Genomic DNA, 19006 nt, shown 5'->3' on the forward strand with positions numbered 1-19006 from the left:
AATCAACCGAATACCAAATATTAATTGGCGCATATCCGCGTGCGGTTTGCAGAGCAATTAATTAAGTATATAAGGTTCATCAATTATCGTCTAATTAAAAAAAATTAATAAAGGCCATTATATCCCGTTCTGTTTGGATCGCGGAAACAAATATAATTTTTTTCACTTATTTCATTTAATTGACTCAAGTTTATTCGTCTTTAGTTAATTTGCAAACAGATTGATTCGACGCTAATTAATTTGTCAACATCGCCGCACGCTCCGACGGAACAATGGGGCATAAAGCTATAAATGGCGATTGTCCGTGGAAACCTTTCGATCGCGCGGGCCGACTATCCTCTCGACCCTTAACCCGGGGAATCCCGAATTTCCCATAGCAACGTGACGGTGCACTCCATTACCCATGACCTCCGCGCCCCGAGCGCGCCTCCGCTGCGCTGCCTCTGTATCTGCGAATCAATGCAGCTCCGTCGCGTGCATCCCGGCATTTCCCGAAACGCGGCCGTAGACTAATTGCAACGGAAATTACGGCGAAAGAAAATCGTGCGCGCGTCCACGCACGCCACGCTATTCGCCGCGTTCGTCGTCGCGACGTATAGGGAAGCCTCGCGTTCCCGACGCGCGTTTTCACGTTAAGTGAACCTCTCGGAATTCAGGCTGATCGACTCCGTGAAACAAGAAATACAGAAAATCAATATCAAGGTATAAATTAATCATACGCCACTACTTTGTTACTAAAATTAAGAGATTTATCGAAAGTCGATCATATAGTCCGGTTTCCGACGGTTTCGAAATATATAACTCACATTTTGTATATATTTGTCCAGAACTTAAATGTTACATTGGAAAAATCATGCTCGCGTGCGTTTAGCTACGAATGGAGTAGAAAGTAAGCGTCATTATAGTTCGTATTCTCATTGCACGCTCATCACTAGGCCTGTTTGATCATAATGTCAACTACGAGCTACTTTCGTATTAGATGTATGAAGCTTGAAATTAGATGAATCTAATAAGAGTTAAATCTAATAAGAATTAAATAAACATTAAGGTGGACGAAGGAATAAATATCAAGCTCACATTTGCAGTGTACCTTGAGTGTTAAATATTTCTGGTTTTCCAACTCGTCATTTGTGACGTTAAAAAATTCGTATGCCCGGGCGATAAATTGTGGTGGCTAGATAAAATTTTTAAACACCGACGAATAGAAAGGTACCGCAGCGGCTAAATAAAATATGTATATTCCTGAATGCACCGACGGATGCAATGCGGTCGGGCAAGACGATAATCGAATTCAGACGTTGATCAAATTCTCATCACGGACCGATCGAGATTTATTAATTTCTTCATGGCGCAATATAAAGCACGCGTTACTAACCGAGATAATCGATCTACCTGAGAGTGAGAAAATTTTATATTTTTATAAAAGTTTTGTGTGTGTTGCACGATATTTTCTAACTTTCAGTGTTTTTCTTATAAAATCTGCGTAAATAACGTTTTTGATATAAATTTGATGTTAGAAAGTTTAACATCGAGATTTAAGTCGTTCATACCGGAGCAATATCTTCGATAAAAACTTTGAAAATTTCTGTTTGATATGCCCGTTATGGAAAGAAACGTTTCTCAACAAAAACTCTGAAAATTCCGTTTAGATGCATAAAAAAGTAGGTATATTACGAAGCGATGTTCAATATTATAACACTTTTTATTTGTTTAAACGCTTATCGTTAAGCAACGTTTATATACTTAAGTGTCATTATGTTTCACGTGAATTCAAATCGATGACAGAATCGTTGTCCAGATCACCGTGTTATATAAGGAATTATATAAGGAAATGACAAAAAATTAATCGTTAGGCAATGCACTTTATGAACGAAAAAAATAAGATAAAATCTAATATAGTAGTAATTACACAACATTAGAACATTAGAGAAGTACCCACAGCGAAATACTAAATCGATATTAGCCATTAATCTCGTTCGAGACAGAAGTACGCTCTCAGATATGGGAGTAAAATAGATTCATAAAGAGCGCCTCGGGGGGATAAAGATACGTATTTATCGACAGATGTCGAAGGATAAAATAAAGTCCAGACTGATTATCTTTCATTATTATTCAGATAAAAATACATTCTAGAATGAACGCTGGGGATTAATTCGAGACAAATGCCTTGAGGTACCTGTGGAATTATATGTATACTTATAAATAAATAAATATTGTAATTAATAATAAACTTTCAACTAATAATTATTGTACATAAATGTTCTTCTGTCGAGTCAAGTCGCCAATGGTAAAATATGATTTTCAAAGGAATACTTCGAAGAAAAACTTCTAATTCAGAATAAATAATTATCCTTATTAATAGTAATTAATTTAGAAAATAAGATATGTAAAATTTTAAAAATATAATTATTTATTCAAAAAATAAACTTGGCTAATATAAAAATTTCTTTAAGTAAACAAAAAATTAAAATATATTGCAAATTTGAATCACAAAACTTGAAATTTACAATAAATGAATAATGTAAAAAATTTTCAAGGTTCAAAATTTTAATTAGTCTCCCCTACAAATGTGTTATTAAAAATAAAGCTAATAAAAGATCGTGTTATTTTTATTTCATCAATGTGTTTTCAAAAGCGTACGATGCATGGGTAAAGCAGAGGGGTTCCTTAGGGGCATTTCCAGGACGACGTAAGGACACGTGGACGTGAACGCGATGCTCGAACGTGTTCCGAAAGAGGGAACTCGCTCGCGCGAACTGGACGAGTTAATTTTAGTTTAATCGACCGACCTGATACCGAGCTCGCACATACGAGCGGCAATGCACGTACGAGCGTGCACGACGGCGAGTTATACAAAGTGTCACCGAACGGACGCGTCGAGGACAAAACGCGCGCCTTCACGACGATAAATATCGCGCGAGCAGCGACGACAGAATCTGCGTCAGAAAGAACGTCAGTTGAGGTAGGGAGTGCACAGAAAAATATTACAATATATATTATACTTATAAATAAGCGTGTGCCAATGCATCTGACGTGGTGTTAAATTTTCGAGTCTCGAGCGTTTAAGCAAGGCGGAAAGCAGCTAATTACAGATAGCCAATAAACCACGCGGTCATTGCATCAACGGTATCAACGATATCTCGGAGACAGTCGAGAAGCCTAAGAAAAAAGATATGTCATCAGAAAAGGAGATCTCGTCGTATGATCGATAATGCTACAAGATATACGCGACTGTCAGATGACAAATTGCATATAGCGCGACTATATACATGCGTCGGCGGGTTACGTGCACGTCCACACGAGAGCCTCGTTTCCCCCCACCCGTCCAATCCATTTCCGAGTTTTCCGACCCTTGGACAACGGGCGACGTCATCGACGCCCAGGATGCGAAATCCTTGACGAGCGTGCAGCAACCGGCCAAGGCCGAACACTTGAACGCGTTGAGCGCGGTAGCGCGTTGAGAGAATTTCAGGAGCGGTTCTCTCTAATATCGATTAGAGAACGGCGCGACTGGGGATAAAGAGGTATAATTGAAGATTTTACATGGGTGAATTTAACGTTCAAGACTTCTCGTGATGGCTTTATCATTGTTTCGAGTTCAGTGATTGATCCGATTTTAATAAAGGTCGCACTTGCTTCTAGGAAAGTTTTCGACAACTCGCTCCTGAAATGCGTATAAAGTCTCTTCAACTTAATTCAATTAAACTATAATTTTTTTTATATTAAATATCGTAAATTATTTCAAAGTCAAGATTTTCAAATATTATTCTTGAAATGTTTTCAAAGAAAACTTTTAAACTTTTGCACACATTTTTTTCGTGCTAATTATTGCTAATTATTTGCTTAAAACTCACAAGATCAATATATTTAAATATGGCGAACAAATATCGATGCTCGATAATCGACGATATTAAATAAAATTATCATTATTTCTTGTCATTTATAATTCATCAAAAAATCATTTTATGCAACACGTGCATGGAAAGTGCCTTATTACGCACGCTACGCGTGCGTGATAGACCACTTTCCAGGCACTTGCCACATAAAATAGGGTGTGTAACACGTGTGTTAAGTTGAAAATTGGACGTGCGGGTGATCGCACTCGCCTCCGGCTCGTGCGTCCACTCCGCACGTCCAATTTCCATCTTACAGCACTTGTAACACAATATACTATTCTGATATTTCAAAGACATCTAGTTTTTTGCAATGCTCAAAAATATTTTCTTCCACCAAAGGAGTTGCCAATCATCTCGAAATAGAAAAAAAGCGAATTCAATTTATCGAAAAAAAAAAATTCCATTGAATCGTCTTGAATATACTTTTCTTTTACGCACCCACGCAAGATAGCATTTTACATTATCCCCAAATTTAGATCACTCGATTTTTCGATCCGCATGCACGCTCTTATTTCCTCCAATCCGGGTGATCCATACGCACATCAGCCTCCGAAGGGGATGGGATAGCCAGAGTTATGGCGTATAGATCATCGCGCTGGAATCGGATAAACGAGGATGCCGACTGAGCTTCCAAAAAGAGCAGGAGAGAGACAGTGTCGCAATGCAGATCTCCCCCTTGTCGCGATAAAAATGAAAAAGTGCCGCGCGATCTTCGATCTTTCCCGAAATAATTCCGCCTCACGGCTCCATCGTAGATCATCGTAGACGCCGGTGTTGTTAAGACATTACGCGGATAAAATTAAAGGGGATATTCTATCTTCTTACACGCGGATAAGATTAAGACGTGTGTGGGTGCCAATATATAAATATAACAATTTAATTATCGCACGCTGGAAGAGAAAAAAAGATTGAAATCGTTCTTCGATCTATTATCTTTTATCTATGAACAAACAATAAATCATTTAAATCAATATCGCGACGTTTATCGTTTGTTCGTAAATAAAAATTCGTGTGGATGTATCTAGATTTTTTCCGGGTCTACAAATTATTAAAATGAAGACACTTCAACTGATTAAGACTGATAATGTATCTAAAAGACAAGATTAAAAGATTTTATTATCGTGCCTCGATATAGATAAGATCATATAATTAAATATTATACATTTATAGAAATCTAAGACTTTCTGGTTCTTTCAAGTTCTTTTATATCTTTATAAAATTTTATGAAACATCACACTGTTCACACATCAATGATAAAACGCTATAATACACGTTAGTCTATGATTAAACAAAAAAATAATTAATAAAAAAATCGTAATAAAAAAACTGAGAAAAATTCTAATACCGCTAATACATTACTGAACTAAAAATTATGCTGTGCCGTTTCTATAGAAGACTTTGGTGCTCGTTTAACAAGATACTTTATTCGTCGGTATGCATCTATATCTAGACTCGGGTCGTTTCAATGCTGCTTTCGTGACGATATTGGCCGACAATTTTCCTCCGTCAATTCGCGGCGATTTGCGTACGCGTTCATGTAAGAGCGATTCTCGCGGGCGGCAAGGGACCTCCTCATTACGGGCTAACAACGTCTAATTAGTCTGCTCCTCTAGAACACGGCAACGTACACGGTGAATTACGTCAGGCTTGTGCATTTTTTCCAGCGCTTTTATTCGCGCGGCCGACATGATGACGTCGGGATATCTCCGCGAGGCATTAAGCCGCGTGACTTGCGAATCCGTCGACAGATCTCGGCCCACTGCTCCCTTTTCGGCATCGAATGACTATAGTGATTGGCGGCAAAGGTAATATCGCGACGCGAGAAAGAAGAGAAGCATAATTTTGGACCCGTAGAGATGCACCGGTGGTGACCGATTAAAAAATATCGTTAGGTAACTCGATCTTTTTGCCAAGTTACGATGTTATTTTCGTCACGCATTTGGATGTGAAGTAACGCTCCACGTATGTATTGGTGTACCGTATACAAACGATCGTTTAAGATTAATAAAAAGAAAAATTGATAAAGAAATCTCTCGCGATTCATTTTTGGACAAACGATCTTCGTCGAATTTGTGGGATTAAAGATTTTTGCGAATCTCTGAGCTTGCGGGGGGATTTTTATGATGGATCTTGAAGATTCTTTTGGCGTTTGACGTATTGAATTTTCAAGTCTTCAACTCTTTCGAGACAGTCACGGCATATAAACCACGTGAAGCCACGCTCTTAAAGGGCACTCCAAGATATTTGAATTCTTTTCCTACAATTTTTCGTCCGCGTTTCCCGCGCTAATAAAATTCTTCAACTTTATCCCCCGAGTTTTAACATCCCTGAATTCACCGAGTTCGAGTTACGTCCATCGTAAACGACGGTCTGTCCCGTTACAATGGGGGAGCCGAACGCGCACTCCCGAGGTCGCGCTGCATCTCGATTTGCACCGACGACGCGGGCTAAAGTGCAACATGTGCCGGTTGCATAAACCGAGAGCGAGAGAAAGAGAGTGACGAGAGGGAGGGTTTGAGGTCGGTCGTTTGGAATTGCTCGATTAAGGCCATAGACTACAGGCCCCGCTATCAAAAGACTATCGCACGAGATATGTGCAGTGAAGTGCAGTGATGCATCGAGATTGCCGGCACGGGGATGTTAGTTGCCGAAGATCGACAACAAGTTGAGCACGAATTTTCGCTAGATCCGCCGAAAAGTTCGTATATCGGAGTTTGCGAAGTAGCTTTGAGAAAGAGCCCCGGTTATTTTTATATTACTTGCGTAAATCTCGGATAAGCTCATACGCGCGGTTATCACGGTTTACGGTAAACAAAAAAGTTATATCGCTCTAAAGCGAAGAAATATTTATCCTTTCCTCCACGTGTGTAAGGATTAACCGACTTAAAGTTCCCCCCTCCCCCCCGAATCTATTTTATTAGACAATAAGGAGACACTTATTGCTAACCGTAATGGCGAATCGATGCGGAAGGAAGAAATTTGTCGTTTCAAGTAGATCGATTGGGGCCGTAGTTTGCAGACAATGTCAAGCAGCTATCGAAAGGCTATCGAGCGAGTGAAGTGAAGTGGAACGAACGCACCGCGTGCGCAAGAACAAAAATGTAATAGTTAATATTAGAATTCGATCCGCGATATAAAGCAGACCATTTCTGATTGATTGGGGCGTTCATTCACGCATAAATAAACGAATCACGTTACGACTGATATCGTAATAATAAGCACAATACTTATTAAAAAAGTATGTAAAAATAATGTAAAAATAATCGGCAGATTCGATATCTTTCTCTCTTCCTTATTATACAAAATAATCAATATCTATTAAAAGAAAGATACGATCATATTTTTAATTAATTTTTCTGTTTCTATTTGTTCATCATACGATTATCGTCACAAATGATCAAGTACCGCAAGTGCAATAGCTTGAAAAGAATGAAAGAAAAAAAAGTTAAATTTGTAATTATAATTTAAGCTTGATGCACGCGAGAGGGAATACTGGTTTCTTGTAAATTTAAATTTAATTAAACGTTTGATTAAAACTCGCAATGCGTCTTCATTTCTCGCGGTTGGAAATTTGTCAGGGAAATGGAGTCCTCAACGCGATTACGGCGCACTTGTGTATGTGGACGGGACAAAACGATTTTCAGGCAGGGCTGGCGATAATTGCGCGGCCCGAAGCGCAACAGTAAATCGTACAAATGGTGCAGAAGAGAAAGGTTTTGTCGTTGGAAATCGGTCGATTAAGGCCATAGACTGCAGGCACTGCCAATCAGCTATCAAAAAGCTATCGAGCGTGTGAAATGAAGTGCGGTGATGCGCCGCGGATACGAGAAGCCAAACGCGGAAGTTAGTCAAGGAGATAAAACGGATATTAACTAATTTCGCTGTAAATCTGCGCTGACGTTCAAGTACCACTGTTCTCGATGAACGAAAGAGAGTTTATACCGCAAAAATTAATAGACACGTAAACAAAGTTCGTATATTGAGAATCTAATAATATACTGAAAAATTTTTTTTTTACATTTCACAGATTATTTGAACATGTAAGACATATAAATATAGGCCGAAACGTACAAATGTATAATACACTAGAAATAAATCAGTGAATTTGATAATTTACGCACAGATAACCGCGTCTGACTCTCATAGCCATCCTTTTATCAACATAAATACAAATTATAGAAAAGATTCTTACTACGATGAAGTTTCAAATACGTATATTCAGTAAAATAATTTTCTTATATTCTTCGCTATAAACTCTTGGATAGCTTTATAACGTGGTTTTCTTGGTATAATGATGTATAGTCATGGACAAAATACATAAACTTCTATGCACAGTAAATTGAAAATTTCAGCATATTATATATTAATATATAATAAAAATATTAAAATCTTAAACAGAAAGAGTATATACTCTTGAATATCAAAAAACTTAATAGATTGCCTTCCTAAATTAAAATAAATTAGATCTTGGAAAAAATACTGCATAGACAGTCTTCCGGGATAAGAGAGATAGGTTTTCACTGTCACTTGGTAATGAATATACAGATAGGATGCAATGACAGACCATATACATCGTTGCACGCAATCTATCGCACGCAAACGGCGAAATGTAGCGTGACCGATGCATCAGAGACAACAGCGTGAAGGATTAAGGTTTATGAGTGCAGGTATCGGCTTTTGCGACACGGCCGGGAAAGAACTACGCCACTACGCCTAGTCGCAAATAATTGATTGAAGTCATCCTTGAAGTCAATGAACAGCGGCACCATTTTTAGCCGTCGAGTGGTGAACTTAGATCGCGCTGTTTGACCCAATATTCGTCGCGTGGTGTTCCGTTGACCGATCGATCACTATCGCCAAGACACGAGTGAGCGAACAAACATCTTCCTGCACGCTATAATCTCGATCGTCATATGGTAAAAATATAATTCGCCGCGACACTTAAATGCTATTTTACTCGGTTACATTTAATTAAAAAGTGAATATGCTTCTCTCAATTGTATCGATATTTCAATGTTGAGATTATAATCCGTATAAAAATTAAGACGGTTTGATTTTTCTTTATTTAATTAACTAAAGTAACAAATATATTGTTCTTTATTTTTATTTATATTTTTAAAGGTTCGACAAACTTGACCGTTGCTGTCTTTTAATTAAAAAATATATGAAATAGGCAAAAGAGAAATAAATTAATTATTTCAATAACCAGATGAGAAAAAAAATGAATACCGACTGTACATCGAGGCAAATTAATAAACCAATTTAAGTTGACTAAAAAACGTAGCTCGTATTGTTAAACGAGCAATGAGAAAGTCTTGCGGCAAGTCAAGAATACGGACTTTCGTTCTTTCGTAGCGGTCAACAGCCGTAGTTGTTGCGACATCGCCATTTTCACTTGCACCGCTGCACACGCACCCTTGAAAGGATAACGATGCATCATCCGCCGATTTTCCCCTATTGACTCGTTTACTGATATTCTTACTTTCATTTAGCGTATTTGCGGCTAATAAATGTTAAATATAAAAGTCACATGCACTTAGCATCAAATATACCATAAAAATGTGGGTGATAACATTTAAGTAAATAAAAAATAACAATAAACGAGTGGACCACATTCTAATTCGATAGACTATCGATTTCTGATCATCAAGAGATTTTGTTCATTTTTTGCTAATTATTTTTTAAGAATTCCATTTGATACATGCTGTCTTTAAATGTTTCCGAATCTCATTATCTTATAGTTATCGATTTAAAAACGTGAAAGATAGCATGTGCGTTCAACTGATGTTTCTTTTTCTTTTTCTAAATTACATACATGCTCGTGTTCAAAATAGAGAGACATAGTCTCACATGGATAAAGTTCACATTAAAAATGAAAATTCCAATAACGAAAAGCATGACATATAAACGAGGTATAACGATACACCGAGGTCATCATAACGCGATACGCAAATTAACGTTCGTCGTATCGAACGTGCACAGAAATGTCGGGTGGAGCGCGTTACGCATCGGGACGAGAAGAGGGCAACGTCAATTTCGATTTGAAAGGCCGAGAAGTGGGAAAACTCGCGACTTGCTCAGCCGGAAATCGCGGAAAATCGAAAGAGAGGAAGGGACCGTGAGGGGAGAATGCGGGGAGGGAAAATGCGAGGCGCTTGCGCAACCGGCTCGTTTCCATGGCTTCTCGTAACGTTTCGCGTAGCAACGCGAGGACTTTTGACCCCGTTCGATTGTCCTTCGAAACAGCTTCGTGCGCCGAGGAAGCGAAGCGCATCGCGGACCCACGATACTTCTCTTTTTTTTTTAGCCTTATTGCCAGCAACTGACGGGAGTTGTCGATGCATCGCGATGCTCCCTCGGCTGCACGAACCGCAAATCGACACGAAGATAACAAGCTCCACGGGAGAGGAATATTTTTTAGTTGCCCCAAAATCGATTGGTAAAAACTGAGTAAATAAATGACTTTTTTCAATACAATAATACAGCATATATTAATATTTAATAATTGAACTGATAATTCTAATTTGAATTTTAGGAACGCAAATGGAAAACAGCCGACAAGGAGGATGTAATTTTTCACTTCAATTAATTTAATGGACAGGTTTCATTTTCTACCTTGACCATCAGTTATGAACCGTGTAACATCGGAAAACAGACAACTACGGAAATAATAAAATACTGAAATAGTGAAATGCATATTTACACAGACGTTCTTTATAGGAAACTCGTATTACGGTTAATTTACGATTCAAAAAATGTAATCACAAAAATTTACATTCGTGCAGAAAACGAAAATCCGACAGACACGTATAATTCGCGAGTGGTAAAATTTAATGCGTTACCGCGCGGGGTCCACGCAGTTTTGTCTCTACTCGCAATTTTTCCGGACCGACTCCGGACCGACTACTCGCCCCACGTTTTAATGCACTTATGGGATTTATCCCGGAACGCGCAATAAATTCTTCTCTCCGTCTCCCCGCCGTTTCCGTATACCTCTCGCGCGCGCGTGTTTATTCCGCGCGAAGGTATTCCGTTGACACCGGTCGGAGATTTATGCCGAAGCAGCTGATCGCAATTTGGCAAGAAGCGTGCCCCACGAATGCGTTCGCACCGCCGAGGCACCGCCGAAAATTTACCGGGATGTGTATACGCGCGCGAAGGCGAACGCGACCAATTAAATTTTCCTCAACGCAACGCAACGCCGACGTTTAATTACTCGATCAGCAATTAATATTTCATCTCGTACGACTTCCGTCGTACCAATTGGAGGATTAAGTAAACGTATTGTCGAGTACCATTAAGGAAGATATAATACGTTGTCGAAGTAAAAGAGAAAAGATGGAAAGGTCGCGACTGTCTATCCATCTCTGAGAATGTGACCTTATATCTTTAATAGCGTCGTTAAAAAGTTAAATTTTGTCGTGTTTATCGTGCGCGTATCACTAAAAATGTGCGTTAAAGAGTGAAGATATTAAACTGTCGTGATGTCACGATGCACGAATATCTAGACGCAAGATCAAAACGTGTCTAACCCGAAGTGAAAAGCGTTAATTATAAGCGTATATACGAATAGCCTAGCTCTAATGATAGATTCTGCAACCAACGTGATGTCGATATTCCCTTAACTGAAATGTCGACTACACTTGGACACACTTAGATACAGCTTGATTTATGAGAGCTATAAGATTTATGAGCAAACACGTAATCGATATCGAGTTTGTTTTAAAAATAAATATCTCTAGAGAGAAGTTGATTGATCCAAAAGTAGAAGCAGCATCTTGTCCCTGTCAAAATTCTCTGGAGATGGAACTCGATGCGATTTTAATCCAACTTATTTCAACAATAGCTTCTAACATTTTTATCTTTGACTCAGCATAAACGTTTCACGAGATTAAAGTGGAGTATAAAAGCAGGATATCTCGAGGCATCTATTCTTTATTTAACGTTAGACTTTTACGTCGAAGTATGCCAGATCTACCGTCTGTAACTAATATTCCGGGGGTGGGGGGGGAGAGGGGAACGTTAAATTTCGCAGCGTTCGATAAAGCAGCTGAGCAATTCGTCGTTCGATGCAAATGAGAAGTCGCGTGGGCGTACGAATGCGTCTCGCTCGCTGACTCCGCTTGCCCATTCGCGGCTTCATAATCGAACACGCCGATTTTCAAGGATTACCACGTGCCAGCGCTATTCCTTCGCGAGCGAAACGGCCGCACTCGCACGTCACTACTCCCAGAAAGAGAGAGAGAGAGAGAGAGAGAGAGAGAGTGAAACACCTCGACCGTGGTAAAACCGCCGTCGCACACGCGCGCGTGCGAAGTTACGTCGAACGTGAGCGACGATTTTTGCAACAAGAACAAACAAAGCGCTTTGGGAGCGCAATTAACCCTTGGCACTCGCGAAAACCGGATCGCGCCGGTTTTCGTAGTATTTTTAGAAGTGGACTCCACCAAAGTAGACTTGCGGCCGTGTATAAATATCGAAAAAACTTCAACACCAGGTTTCGATACGTCGCACGTAAGATTCGAAACCCCGAAAGATCATTTATCGTTAAAGAACACGTCGGGTTTATATTCAGAAAAGAATACGAGCTGAAGACGATCGTTAGACGGTCGTTTGTACTAACGTGATTCTCTAGGCTCTTAGTTCAAATTGTCTTTAATCCAATAGAATCTTTTTTTAAGATCTTAATTATCTATATGTTGAAAGGTAGGGAATGAAATGATAAATAATGATATTCGAGATTCTCTCTAACTCAAACTTCAAATTGGTTATTAGAATTTGATGTAATAGAAGAATATGGGACAGTCGAAAAAAATTATTATTCTGCAATTATACGAAATTACGCGATAGATAATGTAACGACGATAATGCGATCAATTATAGACAGAGATCCAAATTAGACGAAGTCATCATTCGGTCGGTCAGCGATATCGGGCATTATAATCGGCCAAGTAATCGATCGTCACGTGGCGGATCGAGACCTGTTACTTGATCTAATTACAACGCGAGTTCGCTTCCACGTGGAGGGCGGCATGTCAAATAAGACACTGTCATGCAAAGAAGAAACCAGAAGAATCCGCGATAAGAGAACGATGCGGATAAGATGTTTTTGACCCAAAAAAAAAAAAGCAGAAGCAAATGCGTTCCTTTCTTTAAGGCTTCTTTAAGCGTCGAGCAAATGCATATTCCGCATACCATGTAAGTGATGTTTTTGCATTTTATCGCGAGGTATTTTCTCCGTATCTCGCAACGCACTTGCAAATGACTTTTGTCATCGATTTGTCATGACAGGCACCAATGATCTCGCCGTGCGAGTTAGATTCGTGACACGTGACTCATAAAGTTGATTTTGTAGCGAATAAATATACGAATAAATATAAATGGCATTATACTCGAAGCACGCGAGCAAAGATCAACGTAACGCTTATCTTAGAGATAGCTTTAACAAATCGCAAGTATTCATATATATAGATTTCTTATATCTTACTTGTAGAAGAGAATATCTTAATGTTGAAGAAATGTGCTTCAGTATCTTCGAATTTTCAAATCATCTGTGTTTCTCGAAGCATTCGGTTAGATAGATAAAAAAGAAAATATTTCTCTAAACTCATCTCTGATCAATAAAAAAAAAGCCGAATGTAAAATATTGGGAATTTTGTCCCAATTTGGAACGATCATGTATAAAGTATGAGAATAAAATCTGCACGCGTGCATTCGCCAATAAATTTTATTTCCAACTACCATCTTTCATAATTCGATGATATCAATAAAAAATATTATCGTAAAAAATAAAACTTCAAAATATTGTAATATTAGAAACATTGTACCTACTGTGACATCTCAAAAGATTTATATGATAGTATTCTTTCTATGTTACTTGAAACAGAAACAAATATAAATTTAAGTAGATTAGAACTGCCTTTTAAGGCGTACTGCTAAAGCATTGAAAAATTATTATCTATAATTGGAAACATCCAAATATAGCTACACTTTCCATGATATCATCGAATTACATATTTCTTACGCATCCATCTCCATATATTTGTATTTCGACTTTTCCTTCCTTACACGCACGGAGAGAATTTTTTGTTATATTTTACCCTTAAATTCAGTACAAACTTGGGACAATTTGGCAACCAAGGAATTTTTAAAATATACAAAAGACATTTTACAAACAACGTGATAAAAATTACCAAGCAGATTGGTAAATTTTGAAAAATTATTGAAATTTCCTAGATATATTTTAGTAAAATTAATCAAACATATTTTATATTTTAATGTGATAGATATTAATACTTTTTATTATGGCAGATATTAATCAGAATAGCTCGCATAAAATTCTCGGTGGTACATGTTGTCCCACAACTATCATGATTTCAGGGTAATATTTCAAGAGAAAATTCTCTCTGGTGCGGTAAACTTTACATTACAGTTATCGTTGTGCCGTGTTTAAGAAACCATACTGACTTCGATTTTTCGACCGAAACGGCGTACAGCAATCGCGTTAGCCGAGCCGGGATTAAAAGGCAGAGCGATACCTGTGATACCGGAGTCGGAAACTGTTGCCCCGATTAGATACGGTCCTGGCTCGTACGATGTCGCAAAGAGGGATTGGAGGGATCAGGGAGGCCGGAGAAGGCCGCGGAGTTTCGGGAGAAAAACCGGCGCGGCAGTGGTGGTGATGGCGGCGGCGGCGGTGAAGGTGAAGGGGGACACGATAGCGCGCCGCTCTTGAAATCGGCGCGGGTCGCCGGCGTGTTACTATGCTACGGTGCCGCCCTCGACGGTGATCCACGCGAGGATCGATGATCAACACGCGCGGATCCCGGCGAAAGGGGTGTAGCCGCGATCTAACGGATGTTCACCCGGATGACTGCGACGACGACCTGCCCGACCTGCCTTAGAAGTGTCACGATGTTACATATTTCCATGGAAGGCATCCTCGCCGTAGACAGCAAGGATAATACTGTCGCACGATAAGCGACGAAAATGATGAATATTTCCCTCTTAATCGGAAATGACAATTCTCATCTCGCGTTTTTCAATATCTCGCGACTTCTGTTGACATGGAAATATCTTCCATTTAAAATCCATTTAAAATCCTTCCAAGGTCGTGTACATTTATCTATAACGTGACGTTTAATTAACGATACAAATCGTCGACGATGTAGCTTGGACGATTACTGAGATATTATAAGTAATATAAGTACATACGATCATAGATACTTTCTTTATTTACCCACCCACGTGCGAATACCGAATACATGTCCTTCATAACATTTGCTGAAGGCTATTTTCGGCGTGGAAAAATTTGATCTATTTTCGGACTTATCATGCAAATATACCGCTAGAGCGGGTCAAAGATGCGTCACTATGCGCCATACGAAATACAATATGTCTGACACGAATAAGAAAACGAAAAAAAAAACGAAGCTTTAACATTTTACATCTAATTATATGATTGTAATGAAACGCCTTACCTTTGCATTTGACTCCCACTTTTCCGGTCCCCCAGATATAATCTTCACCTGCGGAACAAGATTATGTATATGAATATCTGTATACATTTACAACAAGATAAGATTTTTCTAAATCACGATTATAATTATCCAATATAAAGTAAATAGCTCAATCGCACTTTCATTATAGCAACTAAATAAACGGCAAGAGCAGAAGGATAGATAAAAGACTGAGAAAAATGATTTTAATAATGCTTCTACGTTAATACTAACTTAATTTATATAATAAACTACATAAACTGTAATTAGCGATGTACTTACAGTGCTTGCAAAGAATGGGCGTTACAAAATATGCATCTACGAGGACGTGATTATACGAGTTGTGTTCCGTGCTCATGGAATCCGCTACATACGCTGTAACAAGGAAGTGACGAACAAATTAATCTGTGGTGGCCGCGTGTGCCCCTACCAAGATGGTACCACACTAATTAGCCGCGCGCGGGCAAACGCACTTTCTCGCGAGCGCCTGACCGCGTCGACTAAAATATATAAACAAATTCGATAACGATACTCATAGCCCTCATCGACGATCTCGTCGGACGATACTACCAACAAAAGCAAATTTGGGCACATACTAGTGGAGTCTCGCCATTGCAACTCGCAGAGGAGTGGATGATTGGATGAAATAATTTTGATGTATGTGGAGGATGTGTCCCCAAACATACATCAAAATTATTTCATACAATCATGCATTCCTCTCCTACGATCATCTCCATCGACAACGACCCGATTCCCAAAAATTTAATACAGTAGCTATGAAATTTAATACAGTAAGCTATGAAAGTAATGTTTGACATTGTATAAGTACAATAGTACTAATATTTACCGTACGGCCCATTGCTGAGCGTTACATATGACGACTCTTCTTCATTGTGAGTGTCGAGATACGGCGACAAGCTTCCTTTCAGCATTAGGACTTCGTCGGTTGTACCCTCCGTGTCTGAACACAAAATCATACAAATATAAATTGCATAAATTATGGAAATGAATGACTATTTAAAAGAATGCCGTCAGACATGATACCAAAATTTCATTTGCATATATCTCTAGCCGATTAGTATAATGAATGTTCGTACCAGGTACAAAGTCTTCTTGCTTGCTTCTCGAGTCGCACGGGACGACACACAATCTTCTCGGAAGTAGCGCGTTAGTAGGTACTCGCAAAGGAAACAATCACATCAGCAGATCGTCGTCTCCATAAAAAAGCGTACGCGAGCTTAGTCGTTTATCAGTCACACATGGCATGCAGCGAACATAAAGAATCTTGTGGGATACTACAATCACAGGACATAATCTTTCTCGGTTCTTACGCATCCTCTTCAGAGAGAGTCAAAGCATTACTTCTATCCCTTCGCTTGAATTGTATCAGAGAGAAGAGGCTCTTCTTTAATTTCCGATTATGTGCGGCTGTTTGAGCATTATTTAGGAAAGCCGATCTTTGTGCAATCGTCAAAATAGCTTATCTTCTTCTTATTGGGCACATACGATTTGATTCTCACACGTTTACTTCTAATTATTAAAAATAATGATTTACTCTTTGTTAAAAAAGCTACTCCTTAAGCAATGTTATATCCTTTTAAAAATTATCTCTATCGCTGTACATAAAATATGCACGTAAGATGCAGTACGACAATGTTGTCCTGACAACGTTGGTTCATCCAATATGCCGAACTCCTCTACGATAAGGTAATATGAACACTATAATAACTATTCATGCATGACGATGCGATGCATTATAATCGTTATCATTCTCCTTTGCATTTCTTCCGCGGACATCCACTCTTCGAGTGTAGGTCTTCCTTTATTTCGCTATTTTTACGTTTCATATCCAAGATACTGCGACCAGCTTACAAACTGTAGTCTCTGAAATACACAAACGACATAACATTACATTTGAGTCAAAGAACAATTTTTTTCATATTGCAATTAACTAATAATAGACAAATATAATTTCTTGTCTTTAATCCTGATATTCTAACAGCTTGAATTTAGAGTATTTTTTCTTTAAATTAAATGAAAGCATTTTAAATTAGAAAATATATCCACTACTAGAGACTTAGAATCTGAAAATATTTAAACCAATTTGTATTTTCTCAATACAAAAATCAATTTTTTATGTAAATATTAAAAAAACAAAACATATTGAATTAATTTAATGCTTCTAAACAGATTTTACATATTATATCATATCGAGATAAGGCAAACATTTTGTTGTTCAAGTTTGTACAAGCAATAAAGAAATCAACGCTTTTAATCACTATAAATTGACCAACAAGAGCATTGTTTACAACTGAGAAATTTTGTAATCACATCTCGGAGAACAACTTGGTTGAAAAATCTCCGCTATTACTTCTCAGACCTACGTCAAAGAGACTCAGGTTGATTAAATCGCTCTAAGAAAGCACTTGCTAAGAAGCTGTGCACGAGATTAAAGATATTATATACCAGAAAAAGTAACAAGTCTTTCAGCGTCCACAAGGCTCACAGAATTCAAGCAGGTGGAAGCTTAAACAAGCTAATTTTTTCGTGCAAGACGCAGAAGGCTTCCTATTGCAAGATATGATGTTACAAAACGATTTCACGTTTGTAGGATTCAGAATCCAGCGATACGGAATTCCGTCGACGTCCTTCGTCAGCTCGGAGCAACAACACTGTGGAATATCCGTCAGGTATCCTGTCACCGAGGGAGAATATGTGCACGGCGTGCACGCGTGAGACCGCGCGTCACGACGGGGACGACGCGAATGCGAGTTCACGTGTCGAGCGTGTGGGGCCCCCCCGGGAGGGACGCTTACCTTGCTTTTGACGTCGCGCTCGTCGAGCGAAAGGCGAAGAAAAAAAAACGGGAGCTGCGAGGACAGGCGAATGCGCTACACCTCGGCCAACGGGACTCCTCTCGGCGACGAAGAATTCTCGCGGCGCGGACACCTCGCTCGGAGATCGGCGGAGAAGGGAAGCGGCGGCGCGCGAGGGCGACAGCTACGAAGACGACGGCGGCGGCGACGATGACGACGATGACGACGATGATGACGACGACGACGCTTGGAACTCCTCTCTCTCCTCTCGGACCGTCTCCGTTAGCCGCATATGCCGGGAACTCGCGTCGGGTATCAACCACGAGGGGTGAAGGGAGGGGGGACACAATAATAATATCGTCGGCCGTGTCGCGACACCACGAACGAACACGGTTAGGCCAGAGCCTAGGTAGCTGAAATAGCAACGTTCGATTTTCGAGATCGACGATCGACTATGCGCGCGATCGCTCGTTCGAGAGTTGCTGGCCCGGCAATTTCAAACGCAGCTTTCCGAAATGGACATTATAATTAATAATATCGTTTGGTTACTGATATTCATTATGAATTAGGGTTCAGACACAATGAGGATAATAAGGAATAAGATAAAAGAATAAGGAATAAGGCATGTTGCATCTCACTTTAATGTACGTGTACAAGTGAGATGCGACATTCTCTTATTTCTCATTTCTTTAGCGGGGAGCATACACATGTGCATAAGGAAATAGACCAATCAATTTTCTTATGCTTACGCATTATGCGTTGTGCAGAAGTGTGTGCTCCCCGCTTTTATCTTATT

The 19006-nt window shown here is 39.3% G+C and overlaps 1 protein-coding gene and 1 long non-coding RNA gene across 3 annotated transcripts in view; one reads left to right on the plus strand and one right to left on the minus strand.

Annotated features, from left to right (window-relative positions):
• The window catches only part of Pi3k21b (phosphatidylinositol 3-kinase regulatory subunit alpha), a 64020-nt gene extending 45400 nt beyond the window's left edge, over positions 1 to 18620 (minus strand). The window contains exons 1-5 of one of the 2 annotated variants that reach the window (XM_071784501.1): positions 18211 to 18620; positions 16492 to 17278; positions 16242 to 16355; positions 15677 to 15769; positions 15377 to 15424 (exon numbers count right to left, since the gene is read on the minus strand). In XM_071784501.1, the coding sequence (XP_071640602.1) occupies positions 15377 to 15424; positions 15677 to 15769; positions 16242 to 16326 (226 nt within the window). In that variant the 5' untranslated portion in view covers positions 16327 to 16355; positions 16492 to 17278; positions 18211 to 18620. Of the gene's footprint in view, positions 1 to 15376; positions 15425 to 15676; positions 15770 to 16241; positions 16356 to 16491; positions 17279 to 17860; positions 18166 to 18210 lie in introns of those variants that run through there. The other variant, XM_071784509.1, reaches the window with a different exon arrangement.
• Positions 2781 to 14313, plus strand: LOC139816779 (uncharacterized). The gene is made up of 3 exons (XR_011733079.1): positions 2781 to 2962; positions 10204 to 10346; positions 10432 to 14313. It is a non-coding gene; the product is annotated as an uncharacterized lncRNA (long non-coding RNA).
• Positions 18621 to 19006: the final 386 nt, after the last annotated feature.

This window comes from Temnothorax longispinosus, chromosome 1, assembly GCF_030848805.1.
Source record: "Temnothorax longispinosus isolate EJ_2023e chromosome 1, Tlon_JGU_v1, whole genome shotgun sequence".
NCBI lineage: Eukaryota > Metazoa > Arthropoda > Insecta > Hymenoptera > Formicidae > Temnothorax > Temnothorax longispinosus.